Source organism: Anguilla anguilla, chromosome 13, assembly GCF_013347855.1.
Source record: "Anguilla anguilla isolate fAngAng1 chromosome 13, fAngAng1.pri, whole genome shotgun sequence".
NCBI classification, from domain to species: domain Eukaryota; kingdom Metazoa; phylum Chordata; class Actinopteri; order Anguilliformes; family Anguillidae; genus Anguilla; species Anguilla anguilla.
In genome coordinates, this window is record NC_049213.1 from 20,907,663 (window position 1) to 20,935,647 (window position 27,985).

The 27,985-nt window shown below is 42.8% G+C and overlaps 1 protein-coding gene across 1 annotated transcript in view; it reads right to left on the bottom strand.

Moving 5' to 3' along the window:
* bsnb (bassoon (presynaptic cytomatrix protein) b) overlaps positions 1 to 27,985 on the bottom strand; it is a 58,411-nt gene that overhangs the window by 26,621 nt on the left and 3,805 nt on the right. The window contains exons 3-4 of the mRNA XM_035387654.1: positions 22,680 to 23,088; positions 16,460 to 17,314 (exon numbers count right to left, since the gene is read on the bottom strand). Of these exons, the coding sequence (XP_035243545.1) occupies positions 16,460 to 17,314; positions 22,680 to 23,088 (1,264 nt within the window). The remainder of the gene's footprint in view (positions 1 to 16,459; positions 17,315 to 22,679; positions 23,089 to 27,985) is intronic.

The following is a 27,985-nucleotide window of genomic DNA, read 5'->3' on the forward strand; positions in this document are numbered from 1 at the left end:
TCTGTCTCTTCCCCTACTTCCTCAGGTGAAACATTAAATTGGGCTCTTTCATGAAGGATGAAGCCTGATTTCCCTGGTTCCTATAGGACACATATTTAGGAACCAAAGTGGTCAGATTAGGCAGAATATACAGGATCTCATTCTGAATGGATTGTACCTGAATCCACAGTAACATGTTGCTAAACAATCTGCTGTATACTAAACAATTTTTATAATCTCCCCAAGGACTGTGGGTGAGGCACAAACTCACACACAATCAGAACCAAAAACTCACAAGTATATACACAAACTCCATCCACAATTATAGTCTACCTACAAGGAGAACCACAAACACTGCCCAAATTCATAAGCACAAGCCCCACCTACAATCTGAAACACAAAATGGACCAAACTTCTCAAGGCGAGGGGCCAAATGGGCCAATCACAGTGCAGGTTGAGTAATTCTCTCCACTCCCGCTGCACACAAGGCACTCGGTCCTGAAAGGCTTCAGGGGCTATTTCTGTCTTACTGTGCTGCTGTGCACCTCCTCCCTGCATTTCCCTCAGACAGCATCACACATCCGTAAGCACATATATCACTGCTGCATAAGGTGCAACTGGGGGGAGAGAGAAAGACAGAGGGAGAGAGACAGAGGGAGAAGAAAAAACAGAGGGAGGAGGAAAGAGGAAGAGAGCTGGATAAAGAAGTAAGAGATGGAACACACCAGTCCCACCTCAACAAACACAGACCTTTTACGTGTTTATACTTGCAGGAGTCACCCAGCACACCCCCTAACCAGCCACACACCTTTTACCTGACTCATGCTGTGCTGTATCACAGTGATCAGAGGTTCATATCTGTGACTGGGTACATGGGTGTGGGCACATTGCTGGTTCTCTTGTTATTTCTGTTAAACAGCTAATGATACGCAAAAAATGGTAGCAAATTAATGGAGACCTGCACTTTTCGGTGTATTTCAATAATGGGTGATTTGCTGTGCTGTGTGTGTTCTGAAATAGTAGAGGATCTTCTTTGGATCTTCTTTTTGGATAACTGAGGATCTCCTCCATGTGTGTTTGGGATGATGGTGGCATTTCTCTCTCTCTCTTTATGTGCTTCATATAATTAACAACCCAGTCTCAGAGCCCCACACATTTTAATGACATCACACTGAGCAGCAGAACCCGCCACACATCGGGGAAGAGTAATTATCACATTAAAGAGAGAGGATGGACAGCACTGTATGACTGTTATTATTACAATAAAGAAGCACTACAATCACATGTTCATAATAAGAGCTCAATATCCAACTCTGATGATAATGTATTAGCGTGAATAATCATAAGTTGACCTCACAAAAAAAATGTCCTTAAAAAAGTAATAATTTTATACTCATTTTTTGTTCAATTAAGGAGTACTAGAATTGTATAGTGCTGATAACTAATTATATTTGACTTATTCAGTAATAACTGCTTAAAAGAATTGTGTTCAGTTTATGTTCAACAAACCATTTGGAAATGATAATCTCTTGTAATTTGTAAGATTCATCTATGCATGTGAACTTTTGCATGTAACTAAACTATGAGCCAAACCTCAACATGAGACTAAGGCCTTCCTATTAAATCAGGAAATAAAAAGAGTGATCATCGACAGGAAATACAATTCTTCACAAAATTCACATTTAAAACACCTAGCTATCAAATCAACAAGTCCACTTATCACATTCAGTGTAACCCACAAAAACATTTTTTCCAATAACATGCCAGTGAAATTTGCACAAAACATATGCAAGTTCAATTAACCTAAGAAAAGTTTGTTTCATGAATATAAGAAACTGAGTTTAGTCAGCTTATTCAAGTCAAAACTTATTTATACAAGCCAGATCATGCATTTATAATTCACTTGGGAGTCTTCAGGAACCCGACACAGTAAAAGGTCCAGTCTTAATGAAACTCAAAGAGTTTGAGTAATAGGGATCACATGCACTCTACTGGAGTATAATGTACTCTATCAAAATTGAGTTAAACAATTAATACTTTACTGAGCATCATGAGTAGAGCTTTCATGCACTGATAATGAGAAACATCTTTGAAAACTTGATTGGCACAAGGACATTTTTAAAGTGATGCCTGTTCAGAGACAGAGATGTGGACCGACCAACATCAAAAACCAACATCAGTGACAGTAACTTCATTGCTTAATACAGTCTAAGTTTCTGCTGTCTTCAAAATCTAATAAAGAAATGGGATGGCAAAATTATAAATGCAAAATAACATACATGGTAAGGAGCATAATGATGCAGAAGCACTCCACTGCTGGAAATGCAGAATAGGACACAGTCTTTCTCTTCTAAAATAAATTTTAAAACACTCAACCTGACCATGTTCAAGGAACATCACATCATTACAGGTGTAAAGCAAAGGAAAAGTTGACAAGCAACAGTGTCCCTGATGGGTTTTTATATACCAGATAGGGCCAGAAGTGTTTAAAATGGGTCTACTTCTCCGACCAGCACTCGACACTTCTCTCTATGACAAATAGAAAATGAAATAAGCACAAACCAATATGGATCTTACACATTGTTACTGAAATGTAAAATGTAAAACTTGAAAGACAAAAGACAGGAAGAGAGCCGTGAGAGCAGCTGTCAGGGGCCTGTCCAGAGTTATGCTATTCAAAAAGGAAATGCTGTGAAAAGACAAGCAGTGACATGCCTCTGTACACAGAAAAAGGTAAGTAATGAGGTTAATGAGAGTGAATCATGCTCTCTAATGGCACTGCAGACAAGGAAAGGGGGAGGAGGAAGAAAGGAGACTGAAAATCAAGGAAAGACAAAAGGAAAATTAGAGAGTGGGAAGGAGGGAGGAGATGGAAGGTGAAGGAATACACGCGAAAGTAAGAAGGCGAAAGATTGAGACTGAAAGGAAGTGACTAAGGGGAAAAAAGAGGGAAAATAACAGAGAAAATGTGGGAACAAGAAAATGCAAGAAAGATGGAGAGGACAAACAAAAAAAGAGAGGAGGGGGGCAGGCAGTGCTCCCATGTGACTCACTCTCCCTGCTGGGTTCATGACAGCAGGGTTGGTTCCTGCCTTCCCCATTTAATGTAAATAGGTATAAACCACATGCTGATGCCTCTGTGTCATTTGCTCCTGCATTGCTTCCATTACATACAGAATCTTTCATTCTTCACTAAATTAACATTCTCTACACTGGAATACAAACCAACTGCACTCTGGATTATGGACCTAACCTCACCTGCAAAACACTTTACCCCGACCCTTACCCCACACCATGGCACACCCCATAGAATGTCCCTTTGCTGCACAGGCACTCACATGTTATTACTGCACACAGCCATGCTTTACTTAATAACAGTTCATGTCAGAGAAATGGGGTTGCTATTATCATTACTGCCATCAGTTGCAGCAGTAGTAATCATCTTATTTTAAAGGTAATAAGGTCAATAAGGCCAACGGCATCCAGGTGTTTAGGAGGAAGGATTATGCTGGGCAGCGCTGGGTGGTAATGATTAGATTGATGTGCTTTGGTTGTTCTTTATTCATTCCCAGTGATTGGACAGAACTGCAGCTGATGCAGCACTTATTTGTGGGAAAGAAGAACAGAGGTAGTGCGTCTGTTATCATGGCATCAACTCCCAACACCAAGAATTATGATCATAATTAATAACCATTCACAAAGGCCATAGCTATCTCCTCAGTCAAATGGAAATATTAATTAGGGGTTTGTATTCAGTGAAAGGGGATAGATTTGAGAAGCTGTAGAGGTAGAAAGTGATTTTTCTAACAATCTTTATTTGTCTACTGTTTATTTAACCTTTAAATTAAACTCCTGGTAAAAGTTTCCCAATTGAGATAAAATCTCCTTTTCCAACAGATCCGGCCGCAATAGCACCTGCATACACATAAGATTTCTGATAGAACATAAACATAAACTATCAGACCACAACTAAAACAGACCCTGATCAAACAAATTAAAGCCTAGCCTCTATCAGCTCATAGGACAAAGTCAATTTTTTTCAGCATGGTGAACTAAGATTGGTTCATCAACATTACAGAGAGACTGTCAATTGGCTACCTATGTTTGACAACACAGGTCCACAATGTCAATTCTGCATTCCAAAATTAGACACAGTATATGTGGAAAAATATGGCAAAAGAAACATACTTCACTAGGGCAAGCCATATGGGTTGATAGGAATGGAGATGAGACTGTGTTGCCAAGCACTCAAGCAATGGTGTTCAGTGATATCAGCAGTACAGGGCCTCACATTAACAACTCCTCCCACTACCAGCACCCTCCTCAGGTCAAAACAGTGCTCTGAAATACCCTCAGCCCTTCGCCTCCTCACACAAAACCTGAAGAATCCAGTAAACCTTCTTAAACACATCTTAAAACTTAATCTGCCCGTTTAACATTTTAATGACAAAATGTACTACAAGTACAAAAGCAGTACTACATGTTCAGAGCCTAGTGCTCTGACCACTACTCCACACAGCTGTTGTTAGGTCCACAGACCAGTCCTCTGAGCACTGCAGGAGCTCCCACCCCAGTGTCCCTGGTTTGAAGTCAGCCAAATGGGTGTGCTTTCTGAGTCAGAGCATAACGAGTCCCTGCCACCACACCCTGCTGCCTGCTGCTGCAGGAGCTTACAGAGTCAGCAGGAATCTGGGTCAATCCACTGGAACACATGGTCCTCGACAGCTGATTCATAGGAAATTAAGGGTCAGCTTTCACTAGCCAGTCACCTGTCACTGAATGCATCATGTGACTTCAGCACCTAATTCAGGAGAATAGATATTTTTATTGAATATGTTCTGGAATATGTTGTCTTGCTAACTCAGTTTCTCTTTCTTTGTGTGTGTTAAGAGAAAAAGCGAGAGATTTGGAGAGGGCGAGTGACAGCAAGAGAGATTTTGTCATAATTTGTGGTTTTATGTAATATGTAAATGATTTGGCAAATATGGTTGATTGTTTATCGAGCTAAAACAAAAAAAGAATTTATAAATGCAAAAAATGTAGTCTACTCAGAGCAGGGCTTAGTAGAGTACTGCCAGACCCTGGCCCTGGAAGTAAATGTAAAGAATATAAAAATATTGATCTTGCCAAAAATAGTGAAGAAACTATTGCTCTGTCCTATTTTCTATGGGCCGAGAAAAACCGCTGTACTGCCACACAGTATTCCACTATGACTTGCTTCTCCACTCATTCAAACAATGTCTAACATCCATTAAAAATAATATCATCAAGAGTATCATTGACTGCTAGGTAACCAGAGCAATCATTTTTTCATCAAACATTATATATATATATATATATATACACCATTGTATGTACCTATTGTATACCCACATCCTTGGTATTGTCCCATGATATTATACTGGTGGAATAGTACAGAGTTAAGAGAGTTCTTCCTGTCTTCAAAATTTGTTATGCCAGATTCTACAAAATATTTAGGTGTATAACAGTTTAACATGAGGTGTGTTTGTTTCACTATTACATCTGCAAAGAGAATACTTTTGAAGCACCTCTGCTTTATGAGGACTGAATCAGGGCCCGGTCCCTACCAGCAGTTATTGAAAGGGTGACATACACTCTCTTGAATACTGTAAAACAACTGATTTTGAGTTAACATGGAGCTTTTTATTAGGATGGTCACCCACAGACTGACCCACGAACCAGCCATGGAGGTGCTGTTTTTTTGGATGTTTTTTGACTGTACCAGTGTGTTCTTTTTTGGCTGTATTTGCATATATTGATCAAAGAAATGACTAATTTTGAACTCACTGCTATTTACTTATTTTCTTACATATTTGGCTGTTTATTTGTTCAGGTATCATGGACTTGTCTTTGTGGTGTTTGCTGTTTTGCTTATGGTTTGTAAAAAAAAATTGCACGCCTCTATGTCTTTTGTTGCCAACAAATAACTGTTAAAAACCAAATATGGCTGTGTTTCTGACTGACTACATGAGTGGTCTATGAGATGGCTCTGTTGCTCTAGGCAGTAATACTGCCATCATTGGTTCGGATTTTTCTTGATCTTTACATCAGCTTCCAAAAGCCTCTCTCTTTCTCTCTCCCACGCACTCTCTCTCCCTCTCTCTGTCACACACGAGTAAACATCTAATGTTCCTTCAGTCTCCCTCTCTTCCCTGTAAGCCGTCCAGCTCTCCTAGAACCCACCCTGTTATCTCTCCCTCTGTCTTTCTCTCTTCCATTCAGTCCCTCTCTCTCTTTAAAATTCAAATATGCTTTAAGTTGTGTTATATACATACATCACTTTACTTAACACCCGCCCCCATAAATGAAATACACAAGTAACCCCCCTCTCTCTTTCTCTGAAATTCTAAATAAAAGACACTTTAACTTGTGTTAAACACACAGATGACATAACACCCTCCCCCGCAAGGAAAAAGCACAAGTAACTTCCTCACTCTCTCTGTGTCTCTCTCTCCCTCCCTCCCTCCATCCCACACGCTTTCACTCTCTCTCTCTTCCACTCCCTTTTCGTTAGTATTAAGGTCAGTGATACTCAGGATCAGAGATGGGCGGTGGGATTGCTCAATCCTATTCCAGATTACTTCCTTTGTGTGATGTATAATAGAGGCATGAACATTCACTATAACGGCAGGATTATGGATCACAAAATCATAACACAAAAATAGACAGAGGGGCCCGGAGTGCGGGAAAGTGCTGGAGTACTGGCCTGTGCTTTTATAGGAAGGATAAAGATGGCATGATCACATGCCTCCTCCTCTAAAGCAGCCCAAGCCTATGCTGAGCACACAAAGCCTGCTTCTCCAGCTCATCCACGAGAAAGAGAATTATAAATATACAACTAAACAAGCCGCTAATAGATCCATGGGCCTGAAGGCACAAGTGTGCTACACCCATCCTGGCCAGACAATGGTACCTTCCAATCACCCACACCCTCCCACCACCAGCCTGCTATATTCCACACAGCCACAAATGTACACGTTCACTCAAAAAATGAATAGTTGGATTTACTTAATAAAATTATTAACAGTGGTTGCACACATTATTATCAATTATATGTGACTTCATGTGATTAAGTAGTTGTACAACTACTCAATCAGTTGAAGTCATATATACTTAATAATACTGCATGCAACCACTGTCCACAATTTTATTAAGTAAACCCAACTATTAATTTCTTTGAGTGTATGTGTTTATGATATAATGACTTTGCAGGACTTGTACTCAGAATCTCTCTCTTGGGCATATCTCTAAAAATGGCGGACTGTGTGCTGGAAAATCAGGCTATGATGGAGAAGAACAGAAAGCCGTGTGACAATAGCAATGTAACATCAGCCTTGTGACATTAGAAGGGTGTAAACATCTAATGTGACATTAGCAGAACGACACCAGCAGTGTAGCATCAGCTCAACAACATCAGGGGTATTTGTGGTTGTGTTAGGGTTAACGTTTATAGTTTGTAATTGTGTTTACCTGCTAGCTAATCCCCAAGCAATTTTGAAAAGCAGTATTGCAGACCATACAACCTCGAAACAATATATCAGAAACAGGACCAAAATCAGTACAGCTACTAGCAGCAGTCTGACCTGGAGAAAAACCAGCCCGTGTACAGGTCCAATGCTCAAACAGCCCACACACAAAGAAAGTATTTATGTTGCGTAACACTAGAGGGAACAAGCTGGCCTCCAATGTTAGAGTGTTCACTCTTCTCTGTATGAGTGACATTAAACTGCAGCATTATGGGAAGAAGCAGAAGCAGATCACATGGGGAGGGCACCATAATGGCAGCACAAAGAACTGAAGTGGACAGCAATCTCAATTTTTATAGACCACCTGCACCACCACCTCCCCATCCCCCATTTTTATTCCCTAATTTGTAATTGCAATTTGTACCTCTCAAATCTTCAATATGCCAACCACGCCCACATACCAGCTGCTCTGCAGAAGGCGATTGAGCATCTGGAAGACCCAGTGACAATTTTACAGCCTGCAGGCCACAGAGTACTACAGGAGAGCCAGTGACTATTTTACCAGCCTGCAGGCCACAGAGTACTACAGGAGACCCAGTGATAATTTTACCAGCCTGCAGGCCACAGAGTACTACAGGAGACCCAGTGACTAGAGAGACAGAGGTAGAGAAGGAGAGAGTAAGACATAGAAAGAGAGAGAAAGTTGAAAAATAGAGCGAGAGAGTATTCTAAATTCTACAATTCAGGAATAAGTAATTCAAAAGATGAGCTTCACAACATCCCCACGTATTCCTTATTTTCTCATTATAAATGTTCCATTTTTGGTTAAACAAAAATAATAATAATAATTTAAATTTTAAAACTAATATAAAAATCAAAAATAACGAACTAAACCAAAAATAAAATCTTAAAAAGTGGGAGTTCAAATAAAACAACTAAAGTTGGCCTGCTAACATAAGACAGAATAAGTCATACTATCTAAGGAAATGTAGGTATGTTTTCAGATTGTCAAGAGGGAAAAGGTAAAAGGACTGAAAACCTGTTTTAAACAAAAAAGAAAAAAGTGGAGTGCTCTCTGTTAGCTAGCCTGCATATTGAAGACACAGCAAGTCATTCTGCCCAAGGAAGTCAAGCTAGGATTTTTGGATTGTCAACAAGGAAGACACTACATTAAAGTGAGTGAAACCCAAAATAAAATAAATATATACGCAACATTTCCAAAAGTATGTGAACATATTTCAGCCACACCCATTGGTAACAGGTGCATAAAATCAAGCATAGAGCCATGCAATCTCCATTGACAAACATTGGCATTAGAATGGGTCGTAGTGAAGGGCTCAACATGCCACTGTCATAGGACGTCAACTCTCCAACAAGTCAGTTTGTCAAATTTCTGCCCTGCAAGAGCTGCCCCAGTCAACTGTAAGAGCTGTTACTGTGAAGTGGAAGCGTACTGTATAGGAGCAACAACAGCTCAGCCACCAAGCACACAGAATGGAACTACAGAGTGCTGAAGCGTTTAGCACATAAAAATCATATGTCCTCGGTTGCAACACTCACTACAGAGTACCAAACTACCTCTGGAAACAATGTCAGCACAAGAACTGTTTGTTAAAAGCTTCATGAAATGGGTTTCCATGGCCTTGCAGCCGTACACAAGCCTAAGATAACCATGCGTAATGCTAAGCATCGGCTGGAGTGGTGTAAAGCACAGCGCCATTGGACTCTGAAGCAGTGGAAATGTGTTCTCTGGAGTGATGAATCACGCTTCACTATCTGGCAGTCTGACAGACAAATCTGGGTTTGGCGGAATGCATAGTGCCAACCGTACTAGCCCAAATGGTGCCAACTGTAAAGTTTGGTGGAGGAGAAATAATGGTCTGGGTCTGTTTTTCATAGTTTGGGCTAGGGCCCAAATTTGAAAATTTCCCTAGCGGGAAATTTGAATGCTACAGCATACAATGCCATTCTAAATAATTATGTGCTTCCAGCTTTGTGGCAACAGTTAAGCGAAGGCCATTTCTTGTTTCAGCATGACAATGCCCCTGTTCAGAAAGCAAGATCATTACAGAGATGGTTTGCTGAGTCTGGTGGTGAAGAACTTGACTGGCCTGCACAGAGCCCTGACCTCTACTCCATCTAACACCTTTAAAAAACACAGGGAGAGAGAGCTCCTGAACCAATTAGAGATGTTGTTTGTGGACTACCACGTACCACTACCAAGAGGAAATTATAGAAAAAACTGATATTCTGTTCTCTACCCCACACACATTGGCATGTCATAAAGCCATATGCAACACCTTTCCTTATGGTGAAAAAGCAGAGGGTTTTTTATGGAAGGCAAATTAAAGTGTTCGACCAAGAGGGAAACAAAGACAGTGCTTTTGTAACTGAACATACAGTATATCACAATGGAACTGCTGTGATACAGGGTCTTCATACCAGGCTAAGTGACTTCCCACCATGTTTCCAAAATCTCAAATAGTCAAATAAAGGAGAACCAGAGCCTAGTACCTATGCACCAAGCAGAGAATCAGAGGTTCTGCCTCCCACTCAGCTGAGCCAAACAGCTACATACCTGTAGCTTCGAGAACACTAAACTCTGCAACATCAGAACTGAACCAGATTAGAGGCCTTAAGTCATTTGTTCATTAATTTTACTTTTTTTAAATATATATTCATTTTGAAATGAAAATCTTAGAACTTTACAGCTTTAATATTAAAGAGTAATTGTACTCATTGTTTCAGCCTGGCTCCATCTACTAAACAATGTTGAAAAATGCTTCCTGGGGTGGGTGCAGTAGGTGTGTCCATCTCATTGGCATAAAGTATTCCCTATGCAAATTAATTTGTACAGCATTGCGGCGCCTGGGTCATGAAATTCAAACTGTCAAACTAGGTGCTACAGATCAAACATGAATCAAGATTTAGCAATGACACTGTCAATTTCGCACATCACATGTACTGAAACTAACCAGTATTTTTCTGTCATAAACAGTAAAATATCCCAGAATCTCACTTTATAGCTAATTTCAATTTTACAATAGAGACCAATCTAAACACAAATCAACTCAAACACTTCATAATCCATCCTGTAATCCATATTGTAATCAGAAACTGGTGCATTTGGTGAAGCATGTCGTTCACCATTTTGCTTCAGCTGCTCTTTGATAAGAAAGTGTAGTAATCTGCCTGGCAGGGCCACTGGGGCTAATTACCTGAAACAGATGCTAGAGTCTCATTTCTCTCCAACTACAGCTCCTCTATCAGCATCACAATGCTTTCGGCCACTGGTGTAGGTGTTTATCAGCTAGACTGAGCTGACTAAAGCTGAGAGATTCGATCATTTAATCAGGTTTCTGATACTCATCCACACTGATCCACACCCTTTCACAGTGTATCACACACACACACACACACACATACAAACAACCCCTTCAGTGTCTCAACCACAGATACAGACACACCCTGTCACAGTGTCTCACACACACACACCCCTTCAGCGTCACACACACACCCTCTCAGTGATCCACACACACACACACACACACACACACCCCTTCACTGTCTCACACATACAGATACAGACACACTCTCTCAGTGTTTCACACACACACAAACACCCCTTCACTGTCTCACACACACAGATACAGACACACCCTCTCAGTGTTTCACACACACCCTCTCACAATCTCACAATGTTCCAGCTATCATTGTCTCCCTCCCTTTCTGTCAGACACACACAGATACACACTCGCACACACACACAAATATGCAATCTCTCTCATACACACATTGCGCTCTCATTTCCGGAATAAATGTCGCAGGGTGCACAGGCGCATTCAATGGCCTGGCATATGGGTGCACTGGGTGTCAGAAATGGGCCGGATTATGACAAATATATTATCAGTGGGTGTGTCAGCACATGATCCACGAAAACCATTCATTGGCTTTTGAATGGGCTGTTATCAAGCACACATTGCATGGGAAAGCCCTGAAATTAGCAATCCGCTGGGCTGCGACTTATGCCTTAGACCTGTTCTGAGCAGGTGGGTGGCAAGGGCATGAATTGCAGACCAGACGATGGTCTGCTGCTCGATCTTGACTGACACACTCCCACTTTGGCGCATGGCCAGTCAGGAAATGACAAACATACCACTTCGCCAGGGTGACGGGTCACAACAGGCCATGTGCCGGCCAGAAAATAGAGCCCATAGTCTCAATCGCACACTTTACTGGAAGGTGCCATGCAGTCGCACCAGCAGTCGAATTGGCGTCAGAAGAAAGACGACTTTGTTGAAAAGGATGCGACACGGGGAAATATGGTGGTGGGTCATTGATGTTATGGAGTTGTTTTGCATCAGCTGGTCCTGGGGTTCTTGTTAATATCAGTGAAATCATGAATTTCAGCAATTACCAAGAAACTAGGGCCAAAAACATAGTATAGCCCCCAGGAAACTGAAACTCGGCTGCAAATGGATCTGTCCGCAAGACAATAGTCCCCAGCATACGTATATCAGGAACGACCAAAAAATGGTTACCTGACCACAAAGTGACAGTTTTGCAATGGCCATCTGTCTCCAGACTCTTACACAAGAAACACAGTGACCCCTTATTTTACTTTCCCCACCTGCCTCATTTTACACATTATGTGGCCAGGACACCCCTTTCACTCTCACAATAGATTCAGCCCTTAAACAAGACATCCTTTCCCAATGAAACACAGCTTATCTGTTTCACACATTCACTAAAGCCTGTGGACCCACATGTCTCCACCAAAGTCTGGCGCTCTCTCATTACAATTCAGTGATTCTATCTGTGATCATTGACAAGGCAGATACAGTGGATATGAATAACTGATGCCACAGATGCAAAGTAATGGGTGTCACTGATGAAGTGTGCTCAATACGACTAAAGGGCTGAATGGAGGGATGAGCGAATGGACAGATGGAGAAATGCATAGTGTCAGTGCAGACTCCTGTGGGGGGCATCTTTAGCAAGGTCATTCACTTGGAGATGCTTTTCCACTTTGCTGAGGTACAAAAGGCCTGTGAACTGCCATCCACAACCTGTTGGCAACAAGTATAGTTCCCTGATCTGTGTGCTGATGCCCCCTGCTGTGGGAACAGGAAAGAGTAAGGTAGGCAGTGTCTTAGAGTGGAGGTGGATGCTGGCTTAGAAGGAAGGGTGAATGTTAGCTCAGAGAGAAGGATGAGGATTGGCTTAAAGAGGTCACAGGCTTAGAGAAAAGGGTGGGCATTGGTATACACATGGGGGAGAGCCTAGCAGTTAGGTGATTCCCTCAACAAACCTGTTCAGTCAAAAACACTGCTAAAACGGTTTCCTTCTGCTTCCAGTCAGTTCTGGTTGACCCCTTATTGGATAAAATCTATCACTATCACAAGCTTTTAACTTCAGTACACTGTTTTGCGCATGCGTATGTACTGGTACGTTCATTCTCTAAGCCTGAATGTAGCTGTATTAGCTATGAAGCTAACTAACAAGGCTCTGTAGTTGTAGCAAGCTGCTAACTTGCGAGTGATGGTAAATTTGGCTCACTTCATTTTGCGTAACTGTCATACTTGTGTGATGTTCACGGGTTGAATGCACTGTGAAGATCTGGTAGCACTTCTGTTTGTAATATTGGCAGTACGCCAGTTATAATTGCGATTTCCAATCTACCCCAGTGTACTGCTGCACTGCCAGCTTAATCCTTGCAGTAGGCCTATCTTTTCTACAGTTCACTTTCTTTAGCTAACTGCTTAGCTTACAGTGCTTTAGCCAGAAGGCTAATAACGGTAAGACTGTCCGAACCAGATCCTACGTGAATACCCACATAGTTGTGCATTCTTAGTTTTGTTTCCAATAACATGTTGATACGTACAAATGACACCAGTTCCGAAACTGACTGGAACCAGAAGGCAACCCGACTGGTGGTTGATACATGTTCCCTTAGCGGCTAATGCTATATTTGCTGGCAAAAAAAAAAAAATTGTGGCCAGAGGATAACAAAGACATTTTTTCCTGCATAACTAGGGACAGGGTGATACAGGTGATATTTCATCTATTTTTATATATGGTTGCAAATATGTTTACAATTTGCTGTCTTTTGTACGATCCCGGTCGACAATAGATGCTTGAACGCTAAGCTACGTGAAAACAGAAGAGGCGATACACTGCTTTTGTTTACTTCCGTTCTATGATCATTCCACAGGAAATAGGCCCATTCCATACCATCCACACAATTCCACAATATACCTCAGATTCTATAAACTCAACAATATTCTATTACATCCAGAATCTTTAAATGACATCCACACAATACCATAACATACGTATGGCTGGTGTTGGGCAGATATTGGTGAGAGCCTTCCTCAAATGGCTGTTTCCCCATATTTACTAGCCTGGATCTTCCTCTTGCTCTCAAACCTCCCTTCTCTGAATGCACTGGTATAAATGTCTATACCATTCACCTCAGTCTAAAACTGACACAATACAACACTAGGCAGATATGACAACAGACCTACAGGACAAGACCAGGTTATTTATATGAATAACAAACAAAATGGCTGCTTTACTGTCTCGCTCTATCTTGTTCTTTCTCTTTTACTTTATGCAGGAATCAGAGCTTGTTTTGGCTTGTAGATTAACCAAGCTGTATCAGGCACAGACAAGTATTTATACCCCAGCTGAATATATCAGTCTGTTCCAGAAAGAAACAAGTTCTGCAGCCAATTTACACATTTTGCTCGTTTTCTCAAGGCTCCTGCTGCTGTCTTCTGAGAAGAGGCTGCTGTTTGATTTTTACAGAACGAAGCAGCAACTCTGCCAATGTTTCAATTCTGCAAAAATCTGTCTAGTTCTTTTCATTTCAAACCAATTATGATCTCCTATTTTTTTCCACCCAAATTGGACAGAATCAACTGTTATAAAGTTGGGACACATTAAAGGTTTCGAGGTTTTACAGCCCCAGGGATTTTAAACAGGGCAGAGTGCAGAGGGCAGCCAAGCAAGAAGCAATTGCTGCAGAGAGTTCTATACAACCTCTTCCCTCACATATATCTGTCAGGCAAGCCTGACTAATGATATTAGAGTAGTATTGTCTCAGCCAGTGCTTCCACTTTTGGGTGAAAAATTCCCGCATTAAACTTCCTTCCAAGCATTCAGGACAGGATGTTATTACTGTCAAGCTCTCCACTGGGCCAGATTTCCATAATTAGAGTTGACAAGGGGGGTTTGATAGAGCACAAACACACAGAGCCTTAATAAGGCACTGTCTGGAAGCCAATGGTTTTCCCGTCAGCAGCGTTCGGGCCGCCACGTCACCTGCTCCCGGCCCCCGAGGGGTCGCCACATTCCATGGGGCCATTAGAGCCTCCCGCTCTTCCCTGCGCCGTGCCGGCATTACCGCACACATCACTGAGCTCCCTCACCCCCACACTCCCCCTCACGCCCCCTGGGCACGCAGCCATCATAGTCCACGACCCACAATGCACTGCGTGTGCGCTCTCTTTCTCTCTATCTCTCTCAGTTCAATTCAATTCAGTTCAAGTATGCTTTATTGGCATGACGTACTGTATTGCAACATATTGTCAAACCTTTATATATAAACAAACAATAAACACATTATGCTACAAAACAATATACCTTGACATAATAAACACAAGCAAAAGAAAATAAAATGAATATAAATACGAAAACATAAATAATCATACAGTTTAAGCAAACATTTTTTAAATATCTTTTTTACTGGTCTCTCTCTCTGTCTGCATGGGGCTGCATGATTAGACCTCAATTTGAATTTCACACCAATAATTAAGATTTCCTTTCTGAATTATTTAATTACCCCCATCATTTTTGTGATTTGACAGCTGCGCATCCCTGGTAAAAACGTGTAGATGTTTTCCAATATAGGTGTGAACCAGCTTTGGCACATACAGCCGGTTAAAAAATTAAGTCAGAATAATTGGCTGGTAAACTAGCATACACACTAGGCCAGCACAACATTACCTGGGCATCCTGGCACCAGGAAGATCCTCAGATGTTCACAGATTTGATATACCCTTCATATTACATGCCTGTGCATTCCTTATGCCCTCGCTGCTTCAGAACTATATGAGATTCTAGTTAGTAACTGCAGTTTCTGGTTTAATACTACAGCACAGAATATGGCCTTTACTGAATTTTCAGAAGATGCACCGAACCTGATTGTCAGCTTCAACAGAACCTGTTCAAGGAAACAAAGCCGAATGTCTGGTGAAGTGGTTTATAGAATTTGTAGTAATCATGTCCCCACTGGCTGTTTTTCTGCCTCAGTGAATCTGTGATTTAGCAGCAAACACAATGGCTTGAGACAGAAAACAGGTGGCGTGGACGTGGATGCAAACAATCATGTTCACACAAATCAGTCAGCAGCATTTGCTGCACCCCAACTCAGAGCAAAGCCCCACCCATCACTCCCACTCAACACAAAGCCCCGCCCATCACTCCCACTCAACACAAAGCCCCGCCCATCACTCCCACTCAAAGCCCCACCCCTCACTCCCACTCAACACAAAGCCCCGCCCATCACTCCCACTCAAAGCCCCACCCCTCAATCCCACACAATGAAAAGCCCCGCCCATCACTCCCACTCAAAGCAAAGCCCCACCCATCACTCCCACTCAACACAAAGCCCCACCCATCACTCCCACTCAACACAAAGCCCCGCCCATCACTCCCACTCAACACAAAGCCTTGCCCATCACTCCCACTCAACACAAAGCCCCGCCCATCACTCCCACTCAACACAAAGCCCCGCCCATCACTCCCACTCAACACAAAGCCCCGCCCATCACTCCCACTCAACACAAAGCCCCGCCCATCACTCCCACTCAACACAAAGCCCCGCCCATCACTCCCACTCAACACAAAGCCCCACAGAAGGAGCATGGCAAACCCCGAGAGTGAAGTGGTGTCCTTTTCCAATGCACAGCACGGACAGTAACCCTTACCTCCACCAGGTGGGGCGTTGGGTTGAACCCGCACAAGTTGCAGACCTGCGAGTGGCACTGGGTGCAGGAGTTGTAGTTGGGGGGCTCCGTGCTGCCCACATTCAGTGCTGTCTTGCACAGTGGGCAGCAGATGGCCTTGGGGGCAGGCTCTGGGCGGGCCTGCTGCTGTGATGGTGTGGCCTGTTTATGAGGGGGCGGAGTTTGTTGGTTTTGGGGTGGGGCCTGTTGATGGGGGGGTGGTGCTCCCCCTGGTCTGCCCGCGGGGCTGGGGGTTTTACTGGCAGCCGAAGGTGCAGGCTTGGCAGGGGATGTGGGTGGCGCCGTGCCCTGGGTGGGGTCCACAGATATCAGCGTGCTGGCCTGGTTCAGGAGGGACGCCCCAAAGCCGAATAGCTTCCCGAACGGCTGGTCCTGGGGAGGCGGGGGCTGCTTGGATGGTGAGCTCCCTGCACTGCGGGTATGGTCTTGGCGGCCGGGTGAGGGGCGGGACAGGTCTGGCTGAGAAGGGGCCTTGGCCAGGCCTGGGAGGGCACCCCCTGCAGGCTGGGGTAACCGCTGATCAGGCCGCGCTTGTGTGGCTCCGCCTGGAGGCCCAGCCTGCCTTTGAGGTCCTGGCGAGGCATGGGGAGAGGCTTTCACTGGGGGTGTGGCTTGTGTTGGGGGTGTGGCCTGGGCAGGGGGTTGGGCCTGTGCAGGGGGAAGAGCCTGTCCCTGGGGTGGGCCCTGTGGCTCTGGTTTGGCTTGATGAGAAGGAGAGTGGATCTGCTGCTGGCTCTTGGATCGTGGAGTAGGCGTGGTCATGTCCATCCCCAGAGCTCTCTGCATCTGACAGTTCAGACACAGCCACTCCTGCACCTGCAACACAGAAACCTATCTGTTACAAACACACATCTGCAGCATGCACACACACGCACACACACACACACACCCCTATCTGAAATGAATATGCCATCTGTTCTGGCCGTTCATGTACCATTACTGCAACACAGATCATTGAAATAGTGGTTTGCACTTTGTGTCTGGATTGCACTGTGTCTGTTCTAAGCTGTGTCTGTGCTGTATCTGTGCTGCCCTATGCTGTGCACTGACCTGCACTGAGAGCGGATGTGTTAGTCAGTGCTGCTGTGCTCCACTGGGCACTAATGCCCACAGCTCTAATTACAGCACACTGGCTGTACACAGAAAACCACAGGGGATCCTTAGTCCTTCAGTCACAAAAGGAGGATGCAGAACAGCCATAACTAAAGACATATGTATGAAACAAAAACAAATACACATGAATCCAATGCATACACTGTCTATCCAAATACACATGAATTCAATACACTGTCTAACCAAGTACAAATTTATCCAATACATGCACTATCTAACCAAGTTCAAATGAATCAAACACGTTCATTGGCTAATCAACTAGATATGAATCCAATACATATGTAATGTGAAACAAATATGATCACAGTACAGACAGCATTTCATGAGAAGGTGTGAGGGCAGTGCATGGTGCAATGAGGTCCACAAGCTGCCTCCTCACCTCAGCAGAGCCAGTCGTCTCCATCGCAGTAGCCACGAGTACAACACAGTGCAGTGAAATAGTTTCACAAGAGACTCTCATTATTTCTGTAAGTAAGGCCTGCCTCTTTAGATGTTCTCACATTAATACAGAAAATCACCCGGGTAATGTCATCTTCAGGATCCAATTGCATTTATATTCAAAATAAAGAAAGTTTTCGATAACAGCCAGTTTCGATTAGTACATTCCGGTTCAGATTAATGCATATTATCCAGCCAGGTTCAGATTAGTGCAGATTAGTACAGACAGGTTTAGATGAATCCGTTTCTAATTAGCACAGACTGGTTGTTGTTGTTGTTATTCTTATTATCACTATTAATATTATTAAAACATTTCATTTTTATAGTCATCTCATTTACAGTAAAAAATCTCTTTACAGTAAAAATCGCTTTAAACTGGCAATTTGTTCATGCAGATGTGTGGGTGCACACTGGTTTATAAACATGCAGTCAAATTCTAATTAGCGGAAGCAATTTCGGCTTAGTTAAGCTCAGTACACAGGTGCACACTGGCTGTGAACGGTGTAATTGGGGTGCCATCTGGTCCCATGTGAAATATTAATGCAGCAGGCTGTTTTGGGTTCAGCGCCAAACCATTTACTCAAAGAGTTACTTAGATGTTGGAAGTGGTGACTGAACCCTACAATACAGCAGCTAACAGCCCCATATCTCATAACCAAACGTACAGTGCCAAGAGAAGGTTGCAATAAAAAAAAAACACCGCACGCAGCGTGTGTTCAGTCGTACTAAACAAAAAATGGTTGCAGCAAAAAATCCAGAGTTTTCGATTACAGAGGACCAATACTATGGAATAATCTCAGCAGAATATGTACAACACAGTACTACTGTACAGAAATAACTCCTCTTTTACACTTTAAATTATTAAAATGAAATGAATCGTGGAAAATATCTTTATCTGCTGAATTGATTTATATCTCAAATTCATTAGTTGCTTATTTTGTTTTCTTTATTTTCACTCAACAGCATTTTTTGTATTTAATGTACTTTTTAGTAATAATTTATTTCATAAAATACAATACAAACCCTTCAGGATTTGTCCAACCACTCGTGCATGTACATTTCTTACTTGTGCTCTGTACAATGCAATGAAGGCTGCTTACGGCAGAGAATAAGTGACATAGCTCTGCCCATGTGAAAACTGGACCATGCTAACCGACAGCAATGGCATAGCTCTGTAAGGGCCAATAGCCATTATCCTTTATCCTCCATCTTTTATCTGTTAGCTTTCATCCATTAGCCATTATACACAGTAGGCCAGCAAGAGACAGGCAAATGGCATAACTCCTGGCTTAATCCCCACCCCCCACCACAACCTGCAGGCGACCTGGACTGATGGTCAGGGCACTGCCTGGGGAAGGTGCAGTTTGTCCAATTAAACATGTACAGAAAAGAGAGTTATTTTTCTCATTTCCATTTATGTCATATATGTACTCTGACCTTACTGTTCTATGAATACAATGATGCATATACATGCTACCGAAGCTAAAATTACTGAAAAGATTTTCTCTGCAGCTTCCTGCGCTATTTCTTCTGTTCTACAATAACAAAACATTCCTTTCCCCTTTGCCTGCTACAATACAAGAATTATGCATTGCTGCCCTAGAAAATGAGACAGCAGGGAAAATAGCACATCACACTCTGTTTTCATATGAAATTTAAGGAAATACTGATGTCATTGTGGTGTAAATACTTAATAGGTCAGGAACCTGCATAGCACCTAACTCAATACTCATTTGTAAAATATAATACAGATGCTGCCATCCCAGCATTTCATATCACTTCCTTGACTCATTATCCCAACTGACAATTTGTGAGAAACACAGTTAATTTATGGAAGGAAATCTATGCTGATTTGACAAGTGACTAGCCATGTTCTTGGTAACGTACAGATAGTGGAAAGATGAAAAAAACATAACATTTCGATTTTAGGGTGAAATTTGCCATTAAATCCAGTAGCACGCATGATTTACAGACCATTTCACAGCACCTGAGATAACAGCATCTGCCCGACCGTTGAGTCATTCATTCCCTTAGTGAAATAATTTTTTTTTAAAAGAGCACCACAGAATGATATAGTTTTACTATTTTTTTACACTAGTGAAAGGGGAGGTTATACTAAAAGTCCCTTTTCATTTTTATTTATCAGTCATTAAGTACTGATAAAAGTCATTTTGTTAGGAATCAATTTTCCAAAGCAGTGACATGTATTATTACAGATCAAAATGAGAGGGATGCCTCAGGCCAGGGTCCATGAAGAATGTTTTAATTAGCGTCCTTGATGAGCGCTGGTCTTTTGGCAGAGAGGGCTTTAAAGTCAAAATCTCTCTCTCTCATACCCAATTCTGTCTGTCACACCATCTCTCTCCATCTCTCTCTCTCTCTCACGCTTGCACTCTCTCTCACTCTCCGTCACTCTCGCACTCTCTGCAGGTGCTGACAGGCAGATCTGTTTTCCTCCTGGTCGTGGTGAGTAAGTTGGCAGCGCCTCGCACCAGGGAGAGCGGCCCGGGCCTGTGCCAGCTCAGAGCGCGGGCATGCTGCACTAACCCTCCCCATAGGGGCATGAGGCACGGTGCCACCCATCTGTCAGAACACGGTCCTGCTGCAAACCCACATACTCACAACCTGGTCCTGTTTCCTACCCAAATATCAGAACACAGTCCTGCTGCAAACCCACACACTCACAACCTGGTCCTGTTTCCCACCCAAATATCACACTGTGGTTCTAATTACAACCCAAACTCTGTCATCTTCCTATCCTCATTCTAATACACGCATGGACTGCATGCACCCTGACCCTCACAGTCCTGTCCAATCCCACTGACAGTCTCACAATCCTTTTATTTAAAGTATTGTTACTTGGACAGGTAAAGACAGAGAGTACCAATCATCCCTTCTGTGAGCATATAACTTCTTCCCCAGTGAGACAACATCACTGAACACCAGGGATAATAATCACACAAACATACATACATACACACACACACACCTCCCTCTAGCTTCTGGAAAATAATCAAATCATACACCAGCACATGCTTGCCTGGAATGGATTCACTCTCACCTCCCTCTCACTCTTCATTTTCTCTCCTGTGTTCTCACACTTTATTTCTCTCTCCAGTGTTGCAATCTTTGTAGGGGTGAACAGCTAAATTTTTCAATAGAGAATCAGCCAAAAGCCTGAAGGAATGATAATACCATAATACCAGAAGAAGAATCATTGCTCTTACATTGCCCCACAACCATGGTAACTTCCCCTATCAGCTTTTGAGTCTGTTCACTATACTAAATACCAAAATAAAATTTCTGAAAATGTTTACAGAATGCTTGGGAAGATTCTCCCTCGGGACAATGTAATGATGAAAACGGTCCACACCAGAAGAGATAAGTTCCTGAACGGCACAGACAATTCCAGAGGGTTTTTAGTATATGCAGTGTGCACCATTACCGATCAATCACATCCTGAAAACACAGCTGAAAACGCACCCTCAACTCACGCCCTCAGATATAATAAAATCCCCCAATTGTGCTCATGTTGTTGTGTTGTGTATGTCAAGTGGATGTTTGGACTCTGTTTGTATTCTTACCGATACCCCACTGTGACAGCAAGAGCTCGTGAACCAGTGCACTTCAACCTGAACGGGCACAGCAAGTATCCCTACAGTCTTTCACACAGTCAGCCTGTGTCAGTTACCCCGCACAGTGTTTCTCTCTCATTCTGCCACATTACAGAGTCTCCGCCTTTTTCTTCAGCTCAACAGAGATTCCTTAATTCTGATTAAGTAAGCTGGAGTTAACAGCACTGTGACAACTAAACAAAGATATAAAAAACACAACCAACTGCATAAATTAAACAGTACAAATGTGTTCTTCAATTGCAGACGCATTAAAATGGCTTTCCTGCACAATCCACTATCACATGGAACGTAACTCAAAAATGACTCATAAAAATTCTGTGATTAATGAAATGTAAGTGCAGCCATTAACTTTAATATGGATAATTAAAAACAATGTTAAATCTAAATTATTGCCGCTGAAGCAGAGACATATAATAAAAACTTAAATGCTAAAACAGCCTCAAAAACCACAGCATCTAAGCTACAGTCTGAAAGCCCAGCCTTATAACCACATCACGTAAACCACAACCTCAAAACCACAGCCTACCTCAAAACTACAGCATAATAACCACAACCTCAGAACCACAACATATGAATCACAACCTCAAAACTACAGCATATAAACCACCACCTCAAAACCACAGCATATAAACCACAACCTCAGAACCACAGCAAATAAACCACAACTTCAAGATGACAGTACATAAACCACAGCCTCAAAACCACAGCATATGAACCACAACATCAAAACCATCGCATATAAACCACAACGGCAATACAAGAGCACGTAGCTCACGGCCTTATAACCACAGCATATGAACTGCAACTGTGAGGTGGGTTTGGGGTTAAAGAGCACACCTGTATGAGGTGAGTGTGGGGTAACAGTACCTGTGTGAGGTGGGTTTGGGGTTAAAGAGCACACCTATGTGAGGTGAGTGTGGGGTAACAGTACCTGTATGAGGTGGGTTTGGGGTTAAAGAGCACACCTATATGAGGTGAGTGTGGGGTTGCAGTACCTGTGTGAGGTGAGGGTTGGGGTTGAAGCCGCACTGGTTGCACACGGTGTTGTGGCACTGCGTGCAGGTGTTGGAATTTGGCGGGTCCTGGGCAGTCAGCTCGGTCGTGTTGCACACGGGGCACAGCTTGCTGCTGGGCATGGGGGCGATCTGCGGTACCGAGTACGGGGAACTGGGGGCGCTGCCCGGGGACACCGCCGGAGACCGGCCTGTCCCTGCTCTTCCGGCTCCGCCCCCGTCCACCGGGAGGGTCAGACGGGCGGCGTGCTGGCCCTGCCCTGACCCGCGCTGGGGGGCGGGGCTCTCGTGGGTGGCGAGGCGGTAGGGAGCTCCTGTTCTGCTCTCATCGGGGGACGCCCCTGGCTTTGGCCCCGGCGCGTGCTCCATCTGGCCTGGCCTCCCGGCAGAGCTGCAGGGGGGAGAAGCCTGAGGTCAGCACTGAGGTCACACAATGATAATGTCACATAGTGAGAAAGTCTCGCAGTGATGAAGTCACACAGCAGTAGTCACACAGTGATGAGATCACACAGCCTTAAATTCAATAATTTTTCTCTTTTTTTGAGAGCCTGGAATTACAGGTTTCCATCTGACATGACTTGTCAAAAATGACAAAATGTTCTTTTAATTAAGTCTTTTTCCCATACTATTGCAAACATAGTTTAAATTATTATATTAAAGGTTAACAAAGATGCAATAGAAAATGCTATGGGACTTGAAATCTAACCATAAATCTAACCCAAAATCTCAAAACTATACCAGTCTACAGATACATCCCTAATGTTTTCTTAACCTTGCCTCACAATCAAATGCAACTATCAGTTCACTAACTTAGTTGGGTGACTTCAGAAATTAACAAAATTACCAATGAAGAAAAAAAAATATATATAAAAAAATTATTTAATTTTAAATGACAGTAAAGTACAATTAGTGATTGACTCTAGCCCAAAGTGTTATCTGCCATTAGCACAAAATCACGGCAATATAAATATGAATGTGAACCTTATATAAACGCTATGTCAATGTTACAAGCTGAAACATCAGTCCATTTTTCCATGTTTTTTTTTCTTCTTTATCAATCTTCCATTTTATCCACCTGTAAATCAAATAACCCTAAAATAACACAGAAATATCATATCGTGCAACACCATAATAACCCTGTATCAACTCAGTAACAGGTCACATGCACTCCTTCCTCCAAAGATGCAATTCCCAGCACAAGCTCATTTCAAACGCAGGGGGGTCAAAGGTTCCACCCGACCTTTTCTTCTTTTTAATAATGCCGGTGGAAAAAGCAGCACTCCCCCCTGTGCTGATAAGCTGTGGGATTCTCTGCATGGTGAGAGAGAAGCGCCTCTGTCCCTGCAGGCCCCTATACCCCTCTCTCTACAGGGCCATCTGTGCATGGATTTATTCCGCATCTAAGAAACGCTCTTCGCATCGGCTGTCTGCTTTCCCCCAGCTCACGGTCAGCGGCATCTGCGTGAGCTCCCTGCTATCAGCCACAGGAAGTGTTGTCGCTGTTGAGTGTCAGTAACAGGAAGCAGTCTGCATAGCTGATTAAAAAGACACCGCCACCCACCCCGACACTCCCCCCACCCCCCACCTCCCACCTCCCCTTCCCCAGTCTGTCCGTCCATCAATTCGCAGAGCTAGCTCTCACCATCTGACCAATATCAAAGACCACTTTCATAATTTGTGCAGAGGAAGAAAAATGCACGTGTTTGTTTTTCAAAGAAAGTTGGTTTCTGTGGGCTCTTCCGTGGTGGTTTGTGTTGACTGACGAGAGCCCGTATCAGCTGGAGCCCAGCGCTAATAACGTCTCCTTTCCCTCTCATTCTCTCCCTCAGCAGCACCTAAGGGGATTAACCAATGTAATTAAAACAAATCTGCACTTTCTCCTGTCACAACAAGAATGACGACATCACATCTGTGTCCTTTCCTTCTGGAAACGTGAAGGTGACGGCATTTCCAGGATGAATATACTCCACCACAAACAAGCCTTCCAGGAGAAGAAAATAAATTGTGTGCAAGCAGGAAGGTGATTCAGAGGAAGGGTGTAACTGGAACGTGTGAGTAAGGTGTTTCAGGCCTGGGTGGAAGCAGTGCTTTTGTGAAGCCAGCTCTATCCCTGCCGTTCTTAAGCATGTCAGAAAGAGCTGAGGCCAGAGTTCAGAGCAAAATGCTCTATGAGGAGCGTACACATATAACATGCATACATGCAGTTCTGACAGTAGAGGGTTTTATGTGAACACTGTCACTGCAGTGTGCCGTCTCATGTATGAATCCATATCGGCCAAACCTGCTCCTTAACAGGAGGCAATTCATACTGACACCTGCCCTTTAATGAGGGCCTGTTCGTATTGGTGCCCCTAAACAAGGGACGTTCTCATTGGTAAAAACTGCATTAATGAGGGTGCACTGGAATGTTCATTGGAGCTTTTCGTTAGGGTGCTCTGTTCCACATGCAGAGGTGGCTGCAACACAGAAGGTCTGTTAGTGAGTGCCGTATCTGCCAGTTTACAGAAACAACTCAGGGCCTCCTGCCTGCATGCTAAAAGGTATGAAATATCTCTTAGTAAACCACGTTTAATGTGCAAATAAGTGATTTATTCTGGAGGTGTTCCCTGTCAGGAGGTAATAACAAAAGCATTTATAATAGCTCATAATAGCTAATGATTCCTTCTTAAACAAAGCACCGTACCCTTACTTGGAACCACTGTAGCATACAAATATTGCTTAACTGTGGTCTATAACCCTATATCATACTAATATACACACAGTACCCAACACACTGACCAGGAACTCTAACATACATATTGCCTAACACTGATCTATAACATCATAACACTATATCCTGCTAAAATACAGTCCTAAAATGCTGATCTATAATAGTATACCAATAACACTATATCTTACTACAATACACAGAATGCTAAAACACTGATCTAAAATAGTATATCTATAACACTATATCACACAACCATAGTCTGAACACAGCAATCTATAACACCACATCTATGATGTTATATCACACTATCATACATGTACTGTTATGGTGATGTTCCAAATCCTAGATGAAAGTTGAAGCAATCAGGACAATCAAGTAATCCGATATTTATGTGGATTTATTGCAGCGTCTACCTGATTCTATATCTAGAGTAGAGCTATTCTTGTCCGGTGTAGGCCACCTTGGATTCCCAGCTTTTTATCTTTAGTCAATTCCACTGGCTTCTCCCTGTGGAAGGGAGGTGAAATCTTGCAATGTGTCACAGAGGCTTTCACTAGGTCCATGTTCACAGCCTGACTCTCCCTCACAAATCTGCCCCAGAACAGGTTCCTACAGTGCAGAACTGTTTGAAATTAGCCATTTAAATGTTTATTGTGTACATATAATTGTCTACTTATATTTTGAGATTTCATATCTATCTTAATAGCAAGAACAAAACTTAAATTAACTGAATTCCTATTAAACTTAGTTATGAATCTTCTCCAATATTTCATTAGCTGTGTTTTGTATATTACTCCATGACTTTTTTTAAACTGAAAACTCAGATCAGGAGCTAAACCTTTGCGCTTTTGTCTTGTGAACACGTAGCATCTGCTACATAAGAAACAGAGACGGGCTGCAGACTGTTACCATGGACTAAACTGAAATATCTAAAGAGATTATGCATCCCACCATATTGAATCCAGTGAATCCAGAGTACAGTGCTCTGACCCGTGCTCAATACTACTGCCACCATGTATGAATAAGCCTGTTTGAAGTTTCTGAAGGCCACCAGGGTATTATGTAAATGTACCAAAAACCACATTCCCTTTAACATGCTGAAATTACCTATCACACATATTAACTACACCTAAAATGGCTGTGTAGATAGTTGCTTGCTTGCTAGCGAGCTAGTGAGCTAATGTTAGTTTCACTAACAGATCACTGCCCTAAAGTCCACAGTCCTGGGCTCCGGCCACTACACTACATCACTGCCCTCATGTGTGAAAACTGCCTAAAACTTTTGACACTGATGTTCATTCTGTGTTTATTGAACATTTGCTGCTACTTTCCTCTGTTGATGTAGCATCACTACAACATTATGCTTCACAACAAAATTCCCTGTCAAAAATCAACTCTGATAGAGTACATTTAACTATATACTTGCAGTGCCTACTCTCTACTAAGCACTAGCAACGCAGTTAGAGTTGATTTAACACTGCAAAATTTCCAGTCAATATAACGGCTCAATTACACCGTCCCTCTACAGTTAGTAAAAAAGACCCCCTTACAGCATCAAACCGCATTTGGTAAAAAGGCAAAAGGCCAGTGTCCACAGCTCTGTGAGTTTTAAATAGCCATAAGAGCTTTCATACAGCACAGCCCCAGTAGGTTTCAGGCTGTGTAGTGCTTGGCGGAGGTAAGGTGAGAGACTCAGACTCACACACAGTTGTCACTAACACACAGAACATCCCATAGCAGCCCTGAAAGAGCGCTCCCACACCCGATACACCCTTTAGACAGCGCCACACAAACTCACACACAAAGGGTGTTTCAGCATGTTTCAACTGATGCAGACGTTGTATAATAAAGATTATCAGACAAAAAAGAAGTGAGTGTGTGAGACAGAGACTGAGAGCAAGAAAGCCAGAGAGTGAAAAAAGAGAGAAAGAGAAAGAACCATTGTGTTTATATGTACACGTGTATGTGTGTGCAAAAGTATGTGTATGTTTGTGTGTACATGCATACACGTGTGTGTGTGTGTGTGTGTGTGTTTGAGCCCATGCGTGTGTGTGTGTCAGCTCACTTACCATTTCCCTAGGGTGGTTTTATGCAGACTCACTAATCTATGGTTATTAATCATGTTTAATGTGCAAATAAGTGATTTATTTTTGTGTTCCCTTCCTTGCAGGAGGTAATAACAAAACCACTTATAATAGCTCATAAAAAAACACTTCCTCATACAATAACTTAAACAAAGCACAGGACCCTTACTTTCCACCACTGTGACATACATAATGCCTAACACTGATCTATAAAATCTCCCACTTACACACACAGGTCCTAACCCTGACCAAGCAGTAGTTGGCCAAAATAGCTAAGTCAGTACTTCCTGATTGGCAGACTTCATCATTAGTTTATGATTGGAAATAGTAATAGTGCAGTCAGTAGTTTCTGAATAGAAGTAACAGCAGGGTCAGTGGTGTCAAGCCTGACTGATAGCAGTAACTCAGTCGGTTATTTCTGACTGGTAGTAGCAGTGTGACCAGTAGTATCTGTTCTGACTGGCAGCAGTAGCTTGGTCAGCAACTGACAGGCC